This window comes from Glycine max, chromosome 7, assembly GCF_000004515.6.
Source record: "Glycine max cultivar Williams 82 chromosome 7, Glycine_max_v4.0, whole genome shotgun sequence".
NCBI classification, from domain to species: Eukaryota; Viridiplantae; Streptophyta; class Magnoliopsida; order Fabales; family Fabaceae; genus Glycine; species Glycine max.
In genome coordinates, this window is record NC_038243.2 from 447,027 (window position 1) to 469,410 (window position 22,384).

Genomic DNA, 22,384 nt, shown 5'->3' on the forward strand with positions numbered 1-22,384 from the left:
CACAGTAATTTGTTTCCTATAAATTCATATTATTTAACGTTATTGGTGCCGTATTAAATGAATCATTAATATTTAACTGTAATTTTATGTTTTTTTTCTTTTTCCAATTAATGTTTAACATGAGTTTCAAAGCAAGCACATTCAAATATGATGGAAAAGGAGACAAATAATATTAAAAAAATATTTTTTTTCAAGACTCGCATTTTTTATATTCTACTTTTTTTCTTTTTCATCCTTTAAACCAAATACATCCTTAATCTTATTTGTTATCCAATTCCGCCAAGCATTCCAATTTTTCACCTCCCCTTTCTCTTCAAATCATCCCCATTCAAGGTATTTCCTTAAGAAAAAAAAATTATTTATGCAAAAAGTTATGCTCTCTCGGTTCATATATATATATGTATATATATATATATATACCCAATTAGCTGATTTATAAGATTAAGAAAATAATTAATTTAATTAATAATAATAAATTTATTTTAAATTCATATATTTTTTTTCAAAATTATTATTGTAATTAATATTTCTTTTTCTTTTAATTGATTGTCAATATATTTTATTTCTTTTTTAAATTAGGAATATTTATAGTATAAAAATAATTAATAAAAAAATATTATAAATTGAATCTTATAAAAGGAAATAAATATTATTTTGAACTTGGATGTTATATATAAAATCAGAGCAATAAAAAAATGTGAAATAAAATGACTAATTTGGTAGAAAAAGGGAAAAATAATATCGTTAAAGTAGGTAATCCTTCCAAAAATGGTATATTAAAAAAAAGGAGAGGAAAAAAAGAGAGAAGAAAATCCTCTCATTTAGTGTCCAAAATTGTCAGAAATGGTAAGTAATGAAAGTCTACTAAAAAACACACCCTTTGAATAAAATTATAGTCTTGAATAGGATTTGATGTGAAAAGCAGGATTCTCAAGTCTCAACCAAGACCCATCCATGCTTTCACACCAAATACTACGCTAAATGCATTTAAAGAACACAGACCTCGATTGGTCAAACAATTCATCCCCACAATTTATAAACCACACTCCTCCGTTCTTCACTCATTCCCCTCAAATCCCCATGGATCCCAAATCACAGAAGATCACAAAATCCCTTCGAGACTACATCTTCAGGATCAAAATCCACCAACGCTCACAAATCAAATTACCCTCCAAGAAATGGATCCTCGCCGCCTGCAAACATCCTAGGACTCCTTCTCTCGACATAGACAACATGAAAAACAACAACGTCAAAGACGACGAAGCCATGTTAGCGGACATCGACCGTTTCCTCTTTGAAAATTTCAAGTCCCTATTCCTCGATGACCGTGAAGAACCCGACAACAACATTAACCGCAGAGCAGAAATGTCTCCCAAACTGGACCCCATCCGCTTTGACTCTTCTAGAAGGTTCTTCACGGACGCAACCACCGAAGAGGGGTCCAGCTCCGCCATGTCGGAAAGCGAGACCGCCGAGGAGTCGACGGTTGTTCCGGGAAATTGTGTGGTGGTGCTGGCCAACTCAGGGAACCCCAGCGAGGATTTCCAGCGATCCATGGAGGGCGTGGTGGAAGCGAGGTACGCAAAAAATTAATTAATATTTTTAGTGAGGCACATAGTGACGGACTTTTAGTGACCAACTGTAGCGACGAAAAATTGTTTTTCCTTGTTAGTTCTGATATCGCAAAATTTTGGTGATGAATTTTTTCAACATGCAATTTATTTTGTGACTAATTTTAATTTTTTCTGGTAGATTAAGGAATTGTGAAAAGGTGGATTGGGACTTCATGCAAGAGCTTTTGTTTTGTCACATGAACCTCAACCAGAAGAAATCGCACAAGTTCATTCTTAGCGCCTTTGTTAATGTCGTCACTGCCATGCGCAGCCCGCCGGAGATTGCTCCGCCGAAGCCTACGCCGCCGCGAAGCGTTCGGACAGTTAGGATCGGAAGGGAGGTGCGGAAGAAGACGAAGGAAGCAGTTACCTTGGAATTTAGATCGCAGTAAATTACTTGTGGATGGAGGAGGTTTAATTAGTCGTAATAAAAGCATGGAAACAACTTGTATGAAACTTGGATTTAATTGAAATTTATTTTGTGGAGATAGGATAAATTTCTATTAAATATGTGTTTAACAAAGTTTTATACCGAAACTAAAAAAGAACATATGTTTTTCTTTTTCTTTTGTTTTTGTTTGGTTAAGAACTGCAAGCAAATAAGGTGAATGAAAATTTGTACTTCTGTCGCATTTTCTCGTTTCTTGGCACTCATCCTTTTTACGGTTAAAGAAGAGGAAAATATCTCTAATTTTTACTTATAACTTAAATTAAATATAATACAAATTCGGTCGACCAGTTTATTTAACTATCAAAATATTTTAATATTTATTTATTAATTTATAATTTATCTATTAATAATTCATTGTATGTAACATAATTAGGATAATGTTTATTTTTTAGATTAAGTAATAATATATATTTTTTGGTAACCATCATAAGTTTGAGACCTCGAGATATTCCCCCACAACAATTAATTATGAATCTTAATAATATTTTTATTTATAGAAGGGCAAATATTACCTTTTTTCTCTCATATTTTTTATCTTGAATGTGTTGTTCAAATTTAAATATACAATTTAAGTAAATCATTGAAATATTTGGTATTTTTGTCTACCTCTAAATGTTTGTTATCTATATTTTTCTATCATTATTTTGTTAAAATTGTTAGACTGATTTGCATGCCAAATAATTTATTAAACTGGGAAAAGGTTTTCATTTAAAAAAACTAATACACATATTTATTTAAGCACGTATATTTTTTAAAAAAATACTTAGTAATATTTGGAATCAGTTTCTTCATGTCTTCATATATAAAAAGTAGTATTTTAATTAGGTTTAAATATAATTTTAATTCTTTTATTTTGTTTAATCTGCAATCTTGGTTCTTACATTTTGTTTTAAAAAAAATCATAATTTTAATTCCTATATTTCAAAATAAAAATATTTAATTATTTTATTTTAAAATTTATAATTTTGATTCTATTATTTTAAAAAAATATGTAATTTTATTTCAATTTTCAATTTTATCTATTTTTTATTTCTTATATTATAATTAATTAAATAATTTTTAATGATATCTTAAAAAATATATAAGATTTATGATTTAATTAGATAAAAATAAAAGAAATAAAATATAGGTAAAATTAAAAATTGAATTAAAATTTTAAATTTTATAAAATAAAATAATTAAATATGTATATTTTAAAATTTATGAATGAAAATGTTGGATTGAATAATATAGAAGGGTAAAATTGCATTTAAGGGTTTCAACAGATGTTTCTAGAAACAGATGAGTGAGGTAGGAGCGGGACCCATCTATCTATCTATGTAGCAGTTAGCAGTGTTTCTTTGGAATCCAAAATTCCAGAGCTTTTCCGGGGATACGAGAATACAAACTACAATCTTCCCTTCACCCTCTCAGATCTAACTCATCCACCCATTCGGTTCGGTTTCCACTCCTCACCTGTTATTCAATCAAATTCATTTCTTCTTATTAGTTCATGTGCTAGCTGCTTTTCTTTTTAAATTTTCAGATTTGTTTTTTCCTGTTTTGTACGGAATTTCGATCGACCAAGATGAGCGTGGTTGGTTTCGATTTCGGTAACGAGAGTTGCGTTGTTGCGGTTGCGAGGCAGAGAGGGATTGACGTTGTGCTCAATGATGAGTCCAAGCGTGAAACGCCCGCCATTGTGTGCTTCGGTGACAAGCAACGCTTCATTGGCACTGCCGGTGCTGCCTCCACTATGATGAACCCTAAGAATTCAATCTCACAGATTAAGAGACTCATTGGTAGGAAATTCGCTGATCCCGAATTGCAGCGGGATCTTAAGTCATTGCCGTTTCTCGTCACTGAGGGGAGTGATGGGTACCCGTTGATTCATGCGCGATACATGGGTGAGGCCAAGACATTTACGCCTACCCAAGTGTTTGGAATGATGCTGTCGAATCTTAAGGAAATTGCGGAGAAGAATCTCACTACGGCAGTTGTTGATTGTTGCATTGGAATCCCGGTTTATTTCACTGATCTGCAGAGAAGGGCGGTGTTGGATGCGGCCACAATTGCTGGTCTGCACCCGCTTCGGTTGATTCACGAAATGACTGCCACTGCCTTGGCCTATGGGATTTATAAAACGGACCTTCCGGAAAATGATCAGCTGAATGTTGCGTTTGTTGATGTTGGACATGCTAGCTTGCAAGTATGCATTGCTGGATTCAAGAAGGGGCAGCTGAAAGTGTTGGCTCATTCGTATGATAGGTCTTTCGGCGGTAGGGATTTTGATGAGGTTTTGTTCCATCACTTTGCTGAGAAGTTTAAGGACGAGTACAAGATTGATGTTTTTCAAAATGCCAGGGCTTGCATAAGGCTCAGGGCTGCCTGTGAGAAGATCAAGAAGATGCTTAGTGCAAATCCTGAGGCACCTCTCAACATTGAGTGCTTGATGGATGAGAAGGATGTCCGGGGCTTCATCAAGCGAGATGAATTTGAGCAACTAAGTCTTCCAATTTTGGAACGTGTGAAGGGGCCTCTGGAGAAGGCACTTGCTGAAGCAGGTCTTACCGTCGAAAATGTGCACACGGTTGAGGTGGTTGGTTCAGGTTCTCGTGTGCCGGCCATTAACAAAATATTGACAGAGTTTTTCAAAAAGGAGCCTAGGCGGACAATGAATGCTAGTGAGTGTGTTGCTAGGGGATGTGCGTTGGAATGTGCAATTCTTAGTCCAACGTTCAAAGTACGAGAATTTCAGGTAAAGTTTTTTGCGTTGGATTGTTCTCTATTTCATTTCAATTCACAAGGACCCTCATATGCCACTGTTGGTTTTGTAGGCCTGTTTGCTTATTGTCTTTTGTACTTGTTGTAAACCGTACAGACCTTTAGGAATTACTGTATGATTTATGAATCTTAGCATGATTGGTGCTATTTTAATTACATATCTGTGGTATCTACTTGTGTTTAGGCCTTTAGGAGTTTCATGCATCAGTTTCTTCTGTGCTTTTTTACATATTTGTGAATTGTCCATATGCTAAGCTTTGCATGCGGTATGATGTTGCTATTTTTTTTCCCTTTTCATAATGTAAAGGTCAACGAAAGCCTTCCTTTCTCGATTTCTCTTTCATGGAAAAGTTCTGGTCCAGATGCACAGGACAATGGACCAGAAAATCAGCAGAGTTCCCTTGTTTTTCCCAAGGGTAATCCCATACCAAGTATCAAGGCACTGACATTCTACAGGTCAGGAACATTCTCTGTTGATGTACAATTTGGTGATGTGAGTGGGCTGCAAACACCTGCTAAGATCAGCACCTATACTGTAAGCCAGTTTCCAACTTGTTTCATTCTTTGTTACATTGTTTTTTTGGCAGTGCTGTGACTCTTTTGAGTGTAATCAGATTGGTCCTTTCCAAACTACAAATGGTGAAAAGGCAAAAGTTAAAGTGAAAGTTCGTCTGAATCTGCATGGAATTGTATCCCTTGAGTCTGCAACGGTAAGTTTTTTCTGTCTTTTTGGTACCCCTTCCCTCACCTACTATAACCAATTAACCACCCTTGTGAACTTATGATAGTATACAGAGCATATGTTCCTGCGATCTAACAACTTCTAGTTGTTTTCTTTAGCTCCTGGAAGAGGAAGAAGTTGATGTTCCAGTTAGCAAAGAAGCAGCAGGGGAAAATACTAAGATGGACATCGATGAAGTCCCAGCTGAGGCCGCTGCACCTCCTTCCTCCAATGACACTGGTGCTAATATGGAAAATGGAAAGGCTAGTATTGATGCCTCTGGGGTTGAAGATGGCATCCCTGAGAGTGGAGGTAAGCCTTTGCAAACAGATACTGATACCAAGGTAAGTACTGTTGAAAAAATATTCATGCATATGCTCGAAATGTCTTTTTCATTTTTTATGCCACTGTTGATTTTTTTAGCAATATCTTTGTTATTTATTTCAAACATGCTATTTTTTCTTCTTCTGATTTTATGGTGTTATGGTAAGTTAGATGATGGTACTATAGTTTAAGTTGTTTAAACAAATATTTTAGGCCACTGTTGATTTTTTTAGCAATATCTTTGTTATTTATTTCAAGCATGCTATTTTTTCTTCTGGTTTTATGTTGTTATGATAAGTTAGATGATGGTACTATAGTTTACGTTGTTTAAACAAATTGAAAACCAGTTTTCAGAAGAATTTCACAAATATTACAGTGTTGTTGAGTTTTAATGTGGCACTAATGTGTGTTTGCATCATCCTGTTGTTGATTTAATTTGCTAGATTTCCTGCTTCAGATTAAATGCAAGTTCTAGGGCTTGTTGACTTGAGAAAATGTTTTCTATTTTTGTTTCTTGTTTTTACTTTTAATTAAAAAATTATAACACATTGTTTTCATTTTGTTTTGTTTTTAAGGATTTGTATAAATAGTGAAAACATTTTTTTTAATTTACAAATCTTTGAAAACTGGAAACAAAGTGAAGACATGCCTTTTTTGTCATGATTTCTAAAAAACGAGAGATCAAAATATATATTTTTCTCTTACTAAAAAGACCTCATGTCTTCCATGAATGCACTGTCAGTCAGTACAATGATGTATACATATTATGTACTCTTCCTGTTGCTTTTTTCTGCTTCAGTTAGAGTTGTTCAACATGGTTAAGTGATATTTTGTAATTTGGTTGACTGGATTCTTAATGTTGTAGGTTCAGGCTCCAAAGAAAAAGGTTAAGAAAACAAACATTCCTGTAGTAGAGTTAATTTATGGAGCAATGGTGCCTGTGGATGTCCAGAAAGCACTAGAGAAGGAGTTTGAAATGGCTTTGCAAGATCGTGTGATGGAAGAAACAAAAGACAAGAAAAACGCAGTTGAGGCTTATGTTTATGACATGAGAAACAAGGTGGGCGCTATCTTTCTTGTTCTCTTACCCAGGGTCTAACATCACATACAAATGCCTGTCATATAATAATTGTTGATTTTTTTTCCTGTTATCATTTCAGCTTAATGACAAATACCAAGAGTTTGTCACTGCTTCAGAGAGAGATGATTTTACTGCTAAACTTCAGGAAGTGGAAGATTGGCTTTATGGTGAGGGTGAAGATGAAACTAAAGGTGTATATACTGCCAAGCTTGAGGAACTCAAAAAGGTATGAAGTTTTGTAGAATCCTAGCTCCCATTCCTCAGTCAAGCTGTAATATTGTACAAAGAAAAGGGATCAGAGTTCCTCTTGTTTTTTATGCACAAACATAAATGGTTTGAGGTATTTCCATGCTAGTCTTAACATAGGCATTCTTAATAGATATTTATTTTTGTGATTGCAGCATGGTGATCCAATTGATGAGCGTTACAAAGAATTCATGGAGAGGGGTACTATAATCGAACAGTTTGTCTATTGTATAAATAGTTACAGACAAGTTGCAATGTCGAATGATCCCAGATTTGAGCACATTGACATTAACGAGAAACAGAAGGTAATTGCATGTCAATTTTCTTTCCCTTGTTTCTGTGAGTGGTTGTGAATAAATCTGAAACCATTTATCTTTCCATATGTTTCTAGGTCATAAATGAATGTGTTGAAGCTGAAAAGTGGTTTAATGAGAAGCAGCAGCAGCAGAACTCACTTCCAAAATATGCCAACCCTGTACTCTTGTCAGCTGAAATAAGAAAGAAAGCTGAAGCTGTCGATAGGTATCTGTTTAAATTCTTGCTGTGGATAGGTAGTTTTTGGATTATTAGACATCATTTGGCTTAAGTATATGTTTAGTCTGTATGTATATATGTCTGATGCATTTGGTGTTAGTCATTTTTACATATTTTTTAATTGGTTTTGGTTCTCGTAATTTTTTTTAAAATAGTTCTTATTTATGATGTCACATCAGTAATTATTTATAGGTGACATAAGATGACATAGATAGCTAAGTAGTGAAGAACTATTTAAAAATTTATAAAATTTGTGAGGACCAAAATCAGTAATTTTTTTAAGGACTAAAATAAAGTTATATTTACAGAATTAAAAACACATTTTATCTTAGACTTTGTTGGTTGTCCTTTACTGTTGCATTGCTTAATGTATTCTTATAAACCAGTCAACTTTTTAAGAATATCTTTAATTCTCTTCATTATTTCTTTTTCCTGTTATTTTCATCTATGGTTTTCTGTTTAAAAAATACATATATTTTGAATAGGTTCTGCAAGCCGATTATGGCAACACCAAGGCCAACCAAGGCGACTACTCCACCAGGACCAGCAACACATCCATCTTCTCAGAGTGATGAACAGCAGCAGCAGCAGCAACCTCCTCAGGGGGATGCTGATGCCAACAGTAATGAGAATGGTGGGAATAGCAGTAGTCAGGCTGCACCAGCGTCTACTGAACCAATGGAAACTGATAAGTCTGAGAAAACAGCCTCTGCCTAATTTTTTGTTGTTGGTTTGCTCTCAAGTCTCTACTATCTGTATAAGCATTTGAGTATGAATTGGGCCCAGGAAAAGAGAATTTTGGTGGGTTGATAGTGAGTGTGGCTCCTTGGATGATTGGTGTAAGTAGAACCCTCTCGGTTGGTTGGTTGGTAACGTAAGTTTTAATTAATATTATGGTGGTTCTTTGGAATCCGGATTTTTTTCACAAAGAATTTTGAAGAAAAAACGACAATGTGGTTGGAATTGGCCAGAAGAGTTACTTTCTCTAGGTTTATATATAGATTAGTTATATAAGATTGTTAGACGATGGATGAATTGTAATGCTCGTTTCCCGTTTAATATTTGCGTTTATTTTACGTGGCATTATAACCCTTGCTATACCATTATTGGTTTCATGTTCGAGACAAGACAGTCCTGAAACGGTTCGACGATCAACTAAGTAATATAACCGGTTTGATCTGGTTGTTAGATTGGAAACGTTATAGAAGTGTGACTCGGTCAGTTTTTTTAGTGAACTGGTGGTCTAGTTGGCCAAATCAGTTTTAGTGAATCGTTGATCTGGAAGGTTTTCGAGTGAAGCAGACTTTGTGATTTTTAAAAGTATTTTTCATAAATTTTTATGAAATTTATAGATTATGATTTTTTTTAATAGATTTTTAATGTAGATCAATTCATGTGGCTTGACTAGTTATTTACTGAACTTACGGATTCAATGTGTACTTTTGATAAGGTTATATCGAGTTGAGTTCTGTTAATTTTGATTAATTTCATTCTAAGACTAAGTTTGGAAGTAAATTCACTCATGTAATTTCCAAAAAAAAAAAGAAGTCGATTCACTCATGTAGCATTATTTAAGTTCACAATGTAAAGGGAGAGAAAAAAAACCGACCACAGTGGGAGTCGAACCCACGACCTTTTGATCCGAAGTCAAACGCGCTAATCCACTGCGCTATGCGGTCTCTTACGAGAGCAACTATATTAAACTTTTATTTAACCAATGAAGCAATGTAGAAATCAGTCCTCTTGCTAAAAGGAAAAATAAAATAAAATTGACATCACCTCTGGCCCATAAGAATCTGACTTGAATTCAGTTTTTTTTGTTTTGTTTTATTGTCAATGCACACATTATTTATTTATATACTTATGTGATTAATTCAACAGTTAAGGATGAAAAGAAAAATGTTATAAACATATGATTTTTTTAAATACAAGTAGGAAAAGAAACATACAATTTAACACACTGATTTCAATTCAAATTTGATTGTTTGTTAAAACTTATTCAAAATTATAATTTTTGTGAATTTATATTTATATTTAATAAATTTTACTCATATTTTTTAATATTTAATAAAATTTAATTAATAAAAAAAATATTAGAAAATCTATTGCTAGTTAGAAATTAGAATGACCATTAAGGAAAGTTATTACTAAAATAATAATTTACTTATCGACGAGTAAAATTCATTTAAAATTATTGTATGTTTAGATGAACTTCACAAGATTAATTTTAAATAAATTTAATTTTATAAAATTGATTGTGAAATGATATAATTTATATTTGAATGTTTTTATAATAAAATTTAATATAAAAATTTGGATTTGAAATAAAAATTACTTTAATTTAGAATTAATTTTAGACTTAAAATAAAAAATTATAAAAGTACATCCAAAATTATTTCTGGATTCAAAATTAATTTTCCAAGGTGATTCAGGCACATGGTTCATTTTCATTTTCACGACTGAAAATTTAAAAATTAATTTATTAAATATAAAAAAGAAGAAAAAGGTAATTTAGCATCAGACGACGCCAAAGATATGAAAACGACTAATTAGAAAACTAAACGACACTTCCCAGTTTCAACTTCATGCCTCAGTGAATTTCTCTGCAATTTTGCTCCCAAAAATTTCATCTCTCGCCATTGCCGTAGGAGAGCACTTCAATTTTCTCTCCAATAAGACAATTCGTTCTTTCCCTTCTCAATTTCCGGCGAGTTCTCCCAATCTGTAATTTGCCCCCACTCTCTCTATTCATCTTACTGTTACCAGAAAGTTGGAATATCCTCCCTCTTCAATTTCTCGTAAGATTCATCGATCACGAACTTATATTGATTTCGCTATTCTTACACTGATCTTATTTTTCAGTCGATTTTGTTCTGCAACATTTATCGCTTCCAGAATCCAGATCTGGATGGACATGAACCATCGTTTGCATTTGGGGCAACCTTGATTTGGGTTTTGAAGTGCTTTATGGAAACTGGGGTCTCTAAATTTTTAAATTTTTGTCTAATGACGAGTGGCGTGCCTAGATTTGAGTAACTGGGTCGCTGCTACAGTTGTGGAAGTTTGAGAATTGGGCTTCGATTTGTTTGAGGAAGTTTGTCGGGTCGGCGTCATGTTCTATGGTTCGGTGGTATGGGACCCTTGGCTTATTGTTGCTCAGATTGTGTGTCTTCAATGTTTGTACTATATCACCCTGGGGTTGTTCTTGTCGATACTTGTTGGCACACGTGTGTCTCGGTTGAGTCTCGTGTATTTCTTTGACTATGTTGCGATTACTACCTCTACCGTTACTGGTTGGTGTGTTATTGCTTCGTTTCTGCTCAGCTCAGTTGCAGGGTAATTGTTCTGTTCCACCTTAAACATCATGCTTGAATTTGTTATTGGGTAGCCTATAATTGATTGCTGATTTGTGATTGTGCCTCCACTCTTCAATAGTATATCGTAGTTTTTAACTTGAAAGGTTAGGTTCATTTTTTAAATCGTCATTGCTTCTTTGAAGTTGTTGTATGAACCTTTAGCATTTTTTTTAAAACTACTGTCATGTATTTAGCATCTTTCCACTTTCTTACTTTTCCATTTTTTTGTTTGGTTTAGCAGTGTTATGCCTACAAGCTTATAAATGAATGTTAATTCTTTAATCTGTTTGTTCTCTTTGTGTTGGACTGGTTGTGCTGTGTTATAGTGTGGGAAAAGAAACAAAAAGTTAAGCTTTGAACCTTTGACATAGATGTGCCTTGAATCCAGAAATTTTAATTGTCTCTTTCATCCAGTGCGATTGGAATGTTAAAAGAAATGAGATTTGATTTATAAATTAGATCTTATGTTTGGAATGCTACAAAATAGGAAATGTTTAGTGTTTTTTTAAATCCAGTGGATTTAACGGTTTAGATTTAGAAATTCTGTGTTTGTTCTGTGATTATTTTTTGTGGGAGGAATGAACTAAAGGATGCATTCTTAGCTGTTGGGTTATGGATTTAATGTATTGTTGGCTGAAATTATTGAGTAGCTTTACATTGTACTTACACCACTATTATTTTTATGCAGGGCGGTATATGTGTTTTGTTTGATTGAAAGATCAAAGAAGTGCTTGGATTTTTCAGCCACAGTCTACATTGTCCATCTTTTTATATGCATTGTGTATGGGGGTTGGCCCTCATCTATAACATGGTGGATTGTGAATGGTACTGGAATTGCAGTGATGGCTTTGCTCGGTGAACGTCTGTGCATGAAGCGTGAACTCCAGGAGATATCATTGACACGATTTCGGTCAAGTAAGAACTTCCTCCTTGATGGATGTTTAGCGGCTAATTGGACATGTGCTGTTTAAAGATTTGTTGGTCTGCATTATATTTTTATATGCTGTGCTATATCTGTCTTCTATTCTGTGTTTAATTATTTTCAGAAACCTGAATATATGTTCAGGCTGTCAAACTTAATTTATATTAGGCAATCATTTAAATTCTATATGTATATTCTGTTGGCTGTTCATTTCTTTCTTGTTTTTCTTGCCTTTTCCCCTTTGGAATATTTATGCTCAGAAGGCCAAGCATCAATTTTTAAATTGTCATTTCAGTTTGCATATCATGTTAAGTTTTATATTATTTTCTTTGCTGGTACTAGAGCTTGGACACCTAGGGTGAGCAGCAGGGTTTGAGTATGCTCCCCATCTCCTGAAAACCAATAGGAGTTGGGTCTAGTGTAAGAGGCTAGTGTACTACATTTAGTTGACAAGGTATGCTTCCTATGGAAGATGCTTGTGGGAAACCCAGCCATCTAGCTGTCCCTGTTCTCTGAACCAGCTTTTCTCCTGCCATGGTCAGCAGCAAATAGTGGTGGCGGCGAGAAGCAAAGGAAGCAAAATCCAATTTGCGATGCCAATCCAAAATCTGAAAAGCACAAATAGAAAAAACCACAGCTTTAACTAAAATCTAAGCTGAAAATCACAACAGCAAATGGGCATTGAGCAAATTTACACATTTAACTCTCAACAAATAATAATTATAATAATGAATGGTTCAAGGGAATTTTCTCACCAAAATTGATTGATATGGGTGGAGAAAGATGGGGTTGAACGTGAGTTAGAGGGTAAAGAAAGAAGTCTGATTTGTGGGTTCCATTGTGGAGGGGGAATCACTGCAAAAGTTTTCATCCTATTAGGGGAGGTAGGCTACATGGGTCACACGATGCCGTTTGGTTAAAGAGGAGCTCATATCTTTTAATATTTAATAAATTAAGGGCTATCTTATAATAACAAACAATAAATTTATTAAATACAAGAGCAATTTTTAATATCTTAAAAATTTGAAGATAAATTCTAAATCTATTAAAATTTACTTATTTACATATTTTGCTAGGAGTAACCATACTCAAGTTGTAGGTTGGAGTATGGGAGACAATCCTATTGCAAACTGTAAAACTTGCAGTCATTCTGTGTAAACACCACTCGGTAACTAAGAATTTTCATTATGTGGACACCAGCAAAAAGACTAGCACTATATTGCCTATCTTTCTGCGTTTTTTATTTTTTGTGTAAATCATTGAATTTAATTTCTTTTTGACAGTTTAATATGGTTAATTTGATGTAGGAGTCTGAAAACGAGTAGTGGGTGATTTGGGGAGCAATTGAAAGGCAAAATAGTCTAACAGAATATGTACATCAAATGGGGGTATTCCCTTTGTTATTGTTATAGATTATAGATTATCGATAATGATGTGTTGGAGAGCATTCTGTTTTATATACTGCCAAATGTTAGATGACTAGTCTGTGGTTTAATACTCTCGAGTTCCTTGCAGATGTTTGATTGGTAGAAGGTACTTTTGAATACAAGAAACAAGTGCTGCAGGATGGCAACTACTTTTGCTTCTATATATTGGATGATCATGATCTTCAAGATGAAGCCCACGAAGTGAATAGTTCTATTCTGCCATTGAAAGACCTGCATTTATTTTCTATTCTTTAGTTGGAATAGAATTGAAACATATATAACCAGACGAGACTAAGTATATAATTTTACAGGAATTTCCGGAAGTCTTATTGTAATTTTATTCTTTTTACCCTTTTGTGAGTTTTCGGATCTGTTTACAATCTCATATGTTACCTCTTTCTATCCCATTACTTTTAATGAGGTTGTTATATCAGGTAGCAGAATGAACCTCTTAGTCAGATTTGTTTTGTTAATTTCTTTATTGATTGATAAATTTGCACAACATCTTGTGGTTGATCTTCCTATATATAGCTTAATTGTTAATTTGCATTCTGTGTTTTCTTGTTGATAATCGAACTTGTTAAAAGTCCTGTTTATGAAAAAAAAAAAAAGTGCATCATAACATGGTTCACTTCGATAAATATCTGGATTGCCTTTTTCTTTTACGTGATTGATGGAGTTCAGATGCATCAAAATCTTGTACTCTGATGATAATATTTCTTCCTTTCTACGTTAAAGGAATGAGATTTAAACCGGATTTTATTCATCTCTTGTCATGGTAATGAAGCTTGTGTAAGTAAAAGCTACATGACGAATTACTTAATTTACACGTATTTATCGGAAGCTCTGCTCCGCTAACGATCGCTTTCTCCTTTGTTAGTGGTCTTTTTTTTTTTTCAAATTGGAAAAACATAATATTTGTATTGAAGGAAAAAGGAAAAAAAGAATATAGTCACATCAGAAAAAATGGAGAAGACTGGAACGCTCGTCTTTGATTCTTCTTTGCTATTAAAATATCTATTTATATTTATCAATGTTCACAGAATAAAGTCATCCCAATATTCTTTGCTTGGATGCTCTTTCCCTCTTACAAAAACCAAAAATGGACAAAAGTAACTGAATACATTAAAGTTACATCATGGGATAAGAAACGCTCTACTGAAAGAATAAATGCCTTGTTTGTCAAGGTTTCTACCAAAACATAGACCGTCTCAGAGAGGTAAAAAACTTCTCATTTTAAGAGTTTTCTCCAAGAAGTTAGAAGCCGTCATCTTTTTCCTTTTTGTTTTAGAATTTTTTATTTATGGAAATCAAGGCTGAGCTTTCCAAGAAGATGAAATGTCAGCCACAGCTTCTCCTACTGAGAGATAGACTCCTTTCAACCCAAAGGAATCCAAAATATTTGACTGATGCAACTTTTCCATCACATTTCCAACAGGATTTGTCAACACAAGCTGCACCAATCAATTGTGAATATAAAGATTAGAAATAAAAGTGAGGGCAAGTCTTAATGCCTGATGAAATGTTACAATTAGTATATATACCTGAAGTGATCTTTTTTCCAGCACCTTTCTGAGTTCACATAGAGTATCAATTCCACTTGTGTCTATGGCAGTAACAGCTGGGGAAAGAAAAAAAGAAACTATTTTTTTCAGTCAAAAGCATCTCAAAACTTGGATAACAAAACTTTAAGTCAGATGAAATACATACCTGTCATGTCCAAAATTATGCACTTCAAAGTACTCTCATTGTTTGCTTTTACTCGCTCTTCCTCTTCTCGAACCCATCTCAGTATCCTATAGCGGGAAAAGCTCTCAAGTGGTTGGAATCTCACAATCACTCAAAATGCTTCTAAAAAATATTTGAAATGTACTAAACATTCACAAATCACCAATCTACAAGTCGCTTTATCTAACCTTTCTTGTAGGTACGTTGAATTAGCAAAGTAGATGGGAGACTCAACAGCCAAAATGATAAATGAAGGGATCCTCAAAGCTTCTCTATATTGGTTTAGGTTGTGGAATATTGGCGTCCCTGGTATATTCCCCAAAACCAGTGTGTTTGGCCTAGAGACATGAAGCAAGATCTTGAAGACTGATATTGCCACCTGAAGATTTTGGCGAAGTCAGTAATATTAAACACATAGTATTAGCATACAATGAATTTTAGGTTTCTAATAACAGGAAACAGATTAAGGAATTCCTATCTTACCGCTATTCCAAGGCCTAAAGGCACTGAAATGAACAGAACACCGAAAAAGGAGCACAAGCAGGCCAAGAAATCAAGCTTGTCAACCTTCCACAATTTATATGCAGCTTGATAATCTATTAGCCCTGAAACAGCAGTGATGATAATGGCTGCTAAGACTACATTCGGTGTGTAATAGAACAGTGGCATCAGAAACAAAAGGGTCACAAGAACTGCTGATGCCATGATTATATTTGAGACCGCAGTCTGTGCCCCGGCATTGTAGTTAACAGCTGATCGAGAAAAGGATCCTGCAAGTTTATTTTAATGTTAGAGTGAATATTTTCTCAAAACTTGCATTTCTTCAATAACTTAACTAACCACTAGTCACATGGTCAAATGAGGGAAGAGTCATTGCCTGTTGTGACATAGCATGAAGAACAAGAGCCAGCTATGTTCATAAGACCAATGGCCATCATTTCTTTGTTTCCATCCACCTGGTAATTCTTAAGTGCAGCAAATGTTCTTCCTACTGCGATTCCTTCCTGAAACAGAAGAAAGTAGCAGTTGAGTTATATGATATATTGTAGTATTTGTGTGTGCATGCGTGCATTTATGCCAAGTCTAAGGAGGAGACCATGTTATTTACAACGTGTAATTTTAGTAAAATCTTCCGTAACCAATTATGTTTCTCGAATTGGGAAAACTTACAGTCAGAGACAAGATCCCAGTGACAAGTCCTGTTTTAATAGCAAGAGCCAAATAAGGACCATTGAAGTATAACATGTTTGATGATGGTGGATTAAGTCCCTTTGGCAATCCACCAATCTGACGGAGAAAAAGATAACAGTTATTAGGAAGAAAAGTTATATTGAGCATCTCTTATGTATTTTAAAAACCAGAAAAGGGTACGGTTTCTTACAATAGCAATTTTATGTGTCTTATTTCTCAGAATAAATACGAAAATGGTTGACAGAATAACTGATGTCAATGGGGCAGCTGCTGAAACCCAGAATAATTTTGGCTTCTTCAGGCTCTGTTGCAATCATTAAGAATTTTCAGATCTTAAGAAGCAGATGAATTGTCTTAGGACAAGGAGTCTATGTATTTGTGTATTCAAGATATAGAATCTTACAATGTGCCTTGTTGTCAACAGGAATAGTAGGAAACTGAATCCCAACAAAAGGTTTTGCCATGACCACTGCACAAGTTGCTCAAAATATTTAGTGACCATATACATAATTACACTCACATTTGTATAACTAGGACAATACGAAATATGCATCTTCGTTTAAAAGTGACCCTTAATTGCCTAGCCATTCCATGTTTTTCATTCATGACATAATTAGAAGGAAGAAAAGTTATTTTTTTAATAACTAGTTGGAATCTAATCCCTTAATATAAAAGTCAAAGAGAATATCTACAAATAGCTGCTGGTCTTCAATTAGCAATCTCAATGATAGTGTTAATTCTTATTTCTTAAAACAGAATAATTGCTATCAAAATGTTTTGCGGTGGGGAATATTTTTTGTTTTATTTTTAAAGTAGCTTTACTCTTCCGACCATTTTGAAATATATGCAAAACAGTAACCATAAAACACATCTAAAAGAATTGTGGCCGTCCTTTAAAAAATATAAATTATTTTCTAAATATTTAACATATATTTTTACAAAATAGGAGTAAAACTAGAATAAGTTATCAAAATCAAATTATACCTCGTCTCTTTGCTTGAAAACAGAAATCAGTACAGGTGTTATTTGCATCTTGTTGGTGAAATGAACTATTCCAAGCAACCCTTTCAGCTGTTGCAGTGACACAATAATCGCTGCACCAGCCATAAAACCCACCAGTGTTGCCTTTGAGAGAAAATCAATTACAAAGCCTAACCTGTATGGATCATCAAAGGCTATTATCAATCATAAAATATTACTTACTAAACACCAATCAATGTAGTGTACAGTCTTCAAGTTGAAGTATTTAAACTTAGTTGAAAAAAATCCGTAATAAAAAATAAAAACCAGGGGTGTATGATTTAATACCTTAATATACCCAGAGAAGATTGGAACAAACCGGCAAAGAAAGTGGCAGTGAAGGCCATTTTAAGATAGAGAATTGGATCTTGACTATAAGAAACGGTCTCGCTTAACATTGATCCCATGACCAAAGATGCAATTGAAACTGGACCAACACCAAGATGTCTAGAACTTCCAAGCAGGGAATATATCAACGGGGGCACAAAACTGGAATCTGCACAATATTCACACCACTTAGAAACGTTACTTCACATAATTGATCACAACAACTCAATACCGTGCACAAACAAAGGGAACTAACATAATCCAAGAATAGGTGGCAAGTTTGCAAGCTTAGCATAGCTGATTCCCTGCATAAAAAACACTCAAAGTTTATACGTACTTCTATGAAACATGCACGTGAGGGGTGTTAAGGAGAAATTATTACATCATCAAGGACCATTAATTATGTATTGATGATCTTAGCCAATCTTAAAATGACATGTTTTAAAACCACAACATGTCCATGGTTTCGACCAAAGTTTCTTATATATGAAAAAGATTTAATAAAACTCAGCCTGAGGAATGGCGAGGCTAGCGATGGTGAGACCAGAGATGATGTCAGAGCGGAGAAGGGAAAGGTTGTAGAGAGGGGCCCATTGGAAAATGGGGAAAAAGTATTGAAGTGCAAGGAGGAGCTTGATGAGGCATGTTTGGTTCTTGAACCTGTGGAGTGGATCATCTGGGAAGAAGATCTCAGAGAGTCTGTGTCTGAGTTTCTGCAAGGTGGTGCGTTCTGGTGGCAAACGAACCTTGTGGATTTCTAAGGGTGGCATTTGTATCTCGGCTTGGATCTTCATGCTGTTGGAGTAAGAGTTCACACCCATTGCTCGCTTTTCTCTTAACAACAAACACAAGCCTGCCTCTCAATTTATAGAGGGAGGGAAACTCGTGCCAAAATGTTGCCGTTATTGGAATATTTCGATTTGTCTTCTCGTTATATTTTTTCTTTCTTTCTATTAAGCCACATGTATTATTTACCAGCGAAAATCATATATACTTTTTTTTTATTAAGTATTTAATGTAGCTATATATTCATTATTTGAGTTTAAAATCACTTATTTACAAAACATGTGATATACATAATAAATAAAAAGATTATATAATCTCCGTCAAAGACAATTATATTTTAAGTAATACTTTTTTTTAGTATTTAATGTCATTATATACTACTAATAATTTAAACTTGTGACAATTATTTAAATATGATAATTCCGTAAAATTTGTGGGTATCAACTATATTATACAAATTATGAAATTATTAAAATTTTAATTATTTACTTTATAAAAATATTAAATGAAAATCAGTTACGTTTTTGGTATTGAAAAATTAATTACATCTTTAAAAATGTAAATGTATTAATGTTTTTTTATTAAATAAATAAAACAAATATTGTAATATTATTTAAAGTTATTCTCAACATAAAAATATTTAAAGTTTTTCCGAAAATGTTTACGTGCTTACATACACAATCGAACAGTTTATTTATTTCTTTAATTTTTAGTCTCTAATGTATTCAATTCTCTTAAACATAGGCCAGTTACCAAGTACTCTATTATCATAAATTCTCTTAAATTTCTTTAATGTTGGATGTAGATGTTTGATTCATTAATCTCATTTTTTTATTGAATATCTTTTTTCTTTAGTCCTTAAAACCTAAGATTTTTTTAACAGCCTTAAAACCTAAGACTAAATAATGAAATTAATGAACCAAACATCTAAATTCAACATTAAAATAAGAAAAATTTGATCTCCAGCTGCTGGGTCTTTTATGGGTCATTTTAAGATCGTAAATCAATTGAAATATGAAAAATGATATTATTTTAAAAAATATACTCCTAGTTATCAAATTTCAAGTTATGGCCAAGTAATTAAGTATATCATTTTATGTCACTTTACAATTAGTTTAATAACTATTTTTACTAAACACTTTTAACTAATTTAGTTAACCAACTTCTCAATTTCCAGCTAAATATTTTAAACTAGTTCTTATGTTTTTAGCTAACTATTAAACCCGGTTACTTTTTGATTAACTTTTAGATAATTTATCTACTAATTTTATCAAATGTATTCCTAATTTCTTAATCAAAATAATTGCTAACATTTTCCATAAAGCCTTAATTTTAGTTTTTTTTTTGTCATTAGATCAACGCGTATAATTCCTAAAACGTGCTTTCGCAAAGAGAATTAGTAATGTTGCATCTTAAGAATATTACTATTAGAATATTTTGTATTTCCTTTGGTTGGCCCAAAGGAACAAGTAACAGTTTCAATTTCGTTAGTCGCTGCATCCTGGCCATATGAATATGAAATTTTAGGCAAAAACGTATAAATTTTAAAATTAATTGTACCATTTTTTCCAGTAACAACATGGGTTTATTTTAAAAATTAGATAAAATTAATTTTAAACTATTAAAATTGATTAAAATATATAAATAAATTAATCTCATACATAAATGTTGCAACAGAAAATGTATTACTACTGTATAGTATAACCAAAAGGACACTTGTTATACATTAACATTTAGCAGTGGAAACCGGTTTCTGTAATTTATAAACCGTGGAAACAAAATATATACTAGAATGAGTCATGAGGAAGTGACACTATATATCAAATGTTAGAGTACCTGGAAATTGGAATATAAAAAATTTAAATGGTCACTCGTCATCACCACCTTCGATGGACTGAAAACAATCAACTTACCCTAAAATATAAAAAAGGTGGTTTAACCATGATTGGAAATTATAAAAAAGCAACGGTGTTAGTGAGTTGGTTGGTGTGATGGCTAAAGTCAACTAGAGAGAAGCAGCTAGCTCGTGGTGTTACTGATTAAGCACTTAAGTTAAGGAGGTAAAAGAAGAGGCAGCAAAGAGAAAGAGACACATGACCAAACAAAGAATATAGAATAGCATAGTCTTTCATTTTTAATGTGATGTATATATTTATTTATGTTTTAGAAATTAATATGTTTTCATGCAAAAAAAAATGATATATGAAAAAAATGTTCGATTAATTTTTTATCCAAATTTAAAACATCAAATTGAATCCTACTACATTTTTTACTTTCTTTCATTATTATTATTATTATTATTATTATTATTATTATTATTATTATTATTATTATACACCTTAAATATTTGCGGACGAGTTAATTAGAAAAACATATCATTATTTATAAAAGCTGAAGTCCAATAATGTAAATTAGAAGATAAAGAAACTAAAGTATTCATCATTATTGACTTCCTGTTATGATTTTTAATTATTTGATTGAATTTTAACTCTTTTCACTTGCATATGCATACTAGCTATCTAAACGAAAGCAACCTTTTCATATAAGGCCATTTTCAATTAGCACCGTGTAGTAAATCTTTGCTTTATGCCAAAGTATAAACTCCATCTTTGCATTCGTTGCACTTTTTTTTCCCGTCCCCTACCCTTTAGCCAAAATACATCTTTTCTCGTTAATTTGTCCACGTTGTTCTACAAAAAGTACAAGCTGATATTAAAGTATCAACTTCAGATATTATAGCATCAATGTTAATAAACAAAACTAAATTAGTTTGTAAAAAAAAATAACTAAATTAACTAGGTATAAATAGACACCCCCCACATACTGACCTACATCTTTTCAAGTGTATAATATAATGCTAGCCTTTCATTTAAAACTTTACCCAATAATAATTAGTAAACAATTTTTTAATCCAATGGAGTGAAAGATGTGGTTGTTACTTGTTACATTCAATTTATTATTGTTCATCAGGGAAGCAGTCATCCTAAATTGTATCTATACAATTTCTTTGTACAATAAAATATAAATAAAGAGAAGAGAAATATAAGGAAATGAATATATAAAATAAAACAACTACTATGATAAAGAATAAAGAAAAAATTTTGCTATAAAAAGATACTACTATTTATATAAATAATCATTAATTGTACATGTTTAAGAAATTAACATGTTTGACAATATTCAAGCCTACAAAAACAGGAGTCAAATTAGGTATTGAAGTTTCCCAAAACCAATTTGCACTTCCGACGATTCAACAAATACCATGCCATTTGCTTGCAAATGGCAAAGCAATTCGGCTTTGTAATTGAGGAAGAGACTGAAGTTACCCAAAACCGCTTTGCACTTACAACGGATACCATACCATTTGCCAAATTAAGAAAATTAGTGGGCAATTGGGCTTTATAACTGTTCATCCTTTTTAATCACAAACTCTTCCATGCAACCAAGAACCAACTTCAAAGGTCAATTTTCTTTTGGCTCCCATAATAAGGCAAGTGCGTAAGAAGTGGCCTGGCATACGAATATAGCAACATTATGCATATATTCAAACCAAGAACAAATTCTCCAAATTCTACGGATGTTATTTAAAATTCAAGAGACGGCTACATTATACTCATATCTTTTACATCCCCTACACCCCGTTACTTTTATTATTATTATTATTGGCATTCAGCTCCAATTTATTTGTCATTTAAACAGAATATCACTAAACACATAGATTAATTAGTGTGAGATTATTTTGATTTAATCAAATATTTTGAATTTGAGTCTTAAATATGACTTAATTTTTTTTTTATCGCTTATAGTGTTCTATGTACTTGTATTTAAATAAAATTATCTCCAATAAAAAATATATATGATTCAGATAAAAAAGAATAAGTAGCATTGTTTTTA

The 22,384-nt window shown here is 32.9% G+C and overlaps 4 protein-coding genes and 1 non-coding gene across 12 annotated transcripts; 3 read left to right on the top strand and 2 right to left on the bottom strand.

Moving 5' to 3' along the window:
- Positions 1–895: 895 nt before the first annotated feature.
- Positions 896–2,245, top strand: LOC100777653 (transcription repressor OFP14). Its single transcript, XM_003529594.5, has 2 exons — positions 896–1,577; positions 1,753–2,245. Exons 1-2 carry the CDS (start codon positions 982–984, stop codon positions 2,003–2,005), a joined length of 849 nt encoding a protein of 282 aa, XP_003529642.2. The 5' UTR covers positions 896–981; the 3' UTR covers positions 2,006–2,245.
- Positions 2,246–3,339: 1,094 nt separating this feature from the next.
- On the top strand, positions 3,340–8,809 carry LOC100780156 (heat shock 70 kDa family protein). Of its 2 annotated transcripts, XM_006582936.4 has the most exons (10): positions 3,340–3,499; positions 3,590–4,801; positions 5,135–5,362; positions 5,442–5,537; positions 5,668–5,892; positions 6,738–6,932; positions 7,033–7,179; positions 7,355–7,504; positions 7,591–7,721; positions 8,219–8,809. In XM_006582936.4, the coding sequence occupies exons 2-10, from the start codon at positions 3,632–3,634 to the stop codon at positions 8,448–8,450; spliced, it is 2,574 nt and encodes an 857-aa protein (XP_006582999.1). In that variant the 5' UTR covers positions 3,340–3,499; positions 3,590–3,631; the 3' UTR covers positions 8,451–8,809. The 2 variants fall into 2 exon arrangements, with proteins under 2 accessions (XP_006582999.1, XP_014633098.1); XM_014777612.2 differs by having other exon boundaries at positions 3,349–4,801.
- A 529-nt stretch (positions 8,810–9,338) lies between these two features.
- TRNAR-UCG (transfer RNA arginine (anticodon UCG)) lies at positions 9,339–9,412 on the bottom strand. The gene has a single exon. It is a non-coding gene; the product is annotated as a tRNA-Arg (tRNA).
- Positions 9,413–10,273: 861 nt separating this feature from the next.
- LOC100783390 (protein SYS1 homolog) lies at positions 10,274–13,952 on the top strand. Of its 6 annotated transcripts, NR_161165.1 has the most exons (5): positions 10,280–10,457; positions 10,596–11,069; positions 11,778–12,004; positions 13,319–13,384; positions 13,527–13,952. NR_161165.1 is itself a non-coding variant. In XM_041016858.1 (4 exons), exons 2-4 carry the CDS (start codon positions 10,846–10,848, stop codon positions 13,324–13,326), a joined length of 459 nt encoding a protein of 152 aa, XP_040872792.1. In that variant the 5' UTR covers positions 10,274–10,457; positions 10,596–10,845; the 3' UTR covers positions 13,327–13,404. The 6 variants fall into 6 exon arrangements, 5 of the variants coding, with proteins under 5 accessions (XP_040872792.1, XP_006582893.1, NP_001356083.1 ...); XM_041016858.1 differs by lacking the exon at positions 13,527–13,952 and having other exon boundaries at positions 10,274–10,457; positions 13,319–13,404; NM_001369154.1 differs by lacking the exon at positions 13,319–13,384 and having other exon boundaries at positions 10,280–10,531.
- Positions 13,953–14,428: 476 nt separating this feature from the next.
- On the bottom strand, positions 14,429–18,553 carry LOC100780331 (probable sulfate transporter 3.4). 2 transcript variants are annotated; one of them, XM_003529674.5, is made up of 13 exons: positions 18,217–18,553; positions 17,961–18,009; positions 17,666–17,873; positions 17,342–17,513; positions 16,761–16,826; positions 16,548–16,661; positions 16,337–16,453; positions 16,044–16,170; positions 15,650–15,936; positions 15,355–15,545; positions 15,149–15,234; positions 14,983–15,059; positions 14,429–14,892 (listed from the first exon to the last, which is right to left on the bottom strand). In XM_003529674.5, the coding sequence occupies exons 1-13, from the start codon at positions 18,523–18,525 to the stop codon at positions 14,749–14,751; spliced, it is 1,947 nt and encodes a 648-aa protein (XP_003529722.1). In that variant the 5' UTR covers positions 18,526–18,553; the 3' UTR covers positions 14,429–14,748. The 2 variants fall into 2 exon arrangements, with proteins under 2 accessions (XP_003529722.1, XP_014633099.1); XM_014777613.3 differs by having other exon boundaries at positions 18,087–18,541.
- Positions 18,554–22,384: the final 3,831 nt, after the last annotated feature.

What these genes read in the sequence shown, in the direction of transcription:
- LOC100777653 (XM_003529594.5), top strand. Translation starts at nt 982, where the DNA reads ATGCATTTAAAGAACACAGACCTCGATTGGTCAAACAATTCATCCCCA. An exon ending in GAGGGCGTGGTGGAAGCGAG is followed by an intron (nt 1,578 to 1,752) that starts GTACGCAAAAAA and finishes TTTTTCTGGTAG; the next exon opens with ATTAAGGAATTGTGAAAAGG.
- LOC100783390 (XM_041016858.1), top strand. Translation starts at nt 10,846, where the DNA reads ATGTTCTATGGTTCGGTGGTATGGGACCCTTGGCTTATTGTTGCTCAG. An exon ending in CTGCTCAGCTCAGTTGCAGG is followed by an intron (nt 11,070 to 11,777) that starts GTAATTGTTCTG and finishes ATTTTTATGCAG; the next exon opens with GGCGGTATATGTGTTTTGTT.
- LOC100780156 (XM_006582936.4), top strand. Translation starts at nt 3,632, where the DNA reads ATGAGCGTGGTTGGTTTCGATTTCGGTAACGAGAGTTGCGTTGTTGCG. An exon ending in ACATTAACGAGAAACAGAAG is followed by an intron (nt 7,505 to 7,590) that starts GTAATTGCATGT and finishes ATATGTTTCTAG; the next exon opens with GTCATAAATGAATGTGTTGA. An exon ending in AAAGCTGAAGCTGTCGATAG is followed by an intron (nt 7,722 to 8,218) that starts GTATCTGTTTAA and finishes TATTTTGAATAG; the next exon opens with GTTCTGCAAGCCGATTATGG.
- LOC100780331 (XM_003529674.5), bottom strand. Translation starts at nt 18,525, where the DNA reads ATGGGTGTGAACTCTTACTCCAACAGCATGAAGATCCAAGCCGAGATA. An exon ending in CTTTAGGCCTTGGAATAGCG is followed by an intron (nt 15,546 to 15,649) that starts GTAAGATAGGAA and finishes CAAAATCTTCAG; the next exon opens with GTGGCAATATCAGTCTTCAA. An exon ending in CATAATTTTGGACATGACAG is followed by an intron (nt 15,060 to 15,148) that starts GTATGTATTTCA and finishes TTCTTTCCCCAG; the next exon opens with CTGTTACTGCCATAGACACA.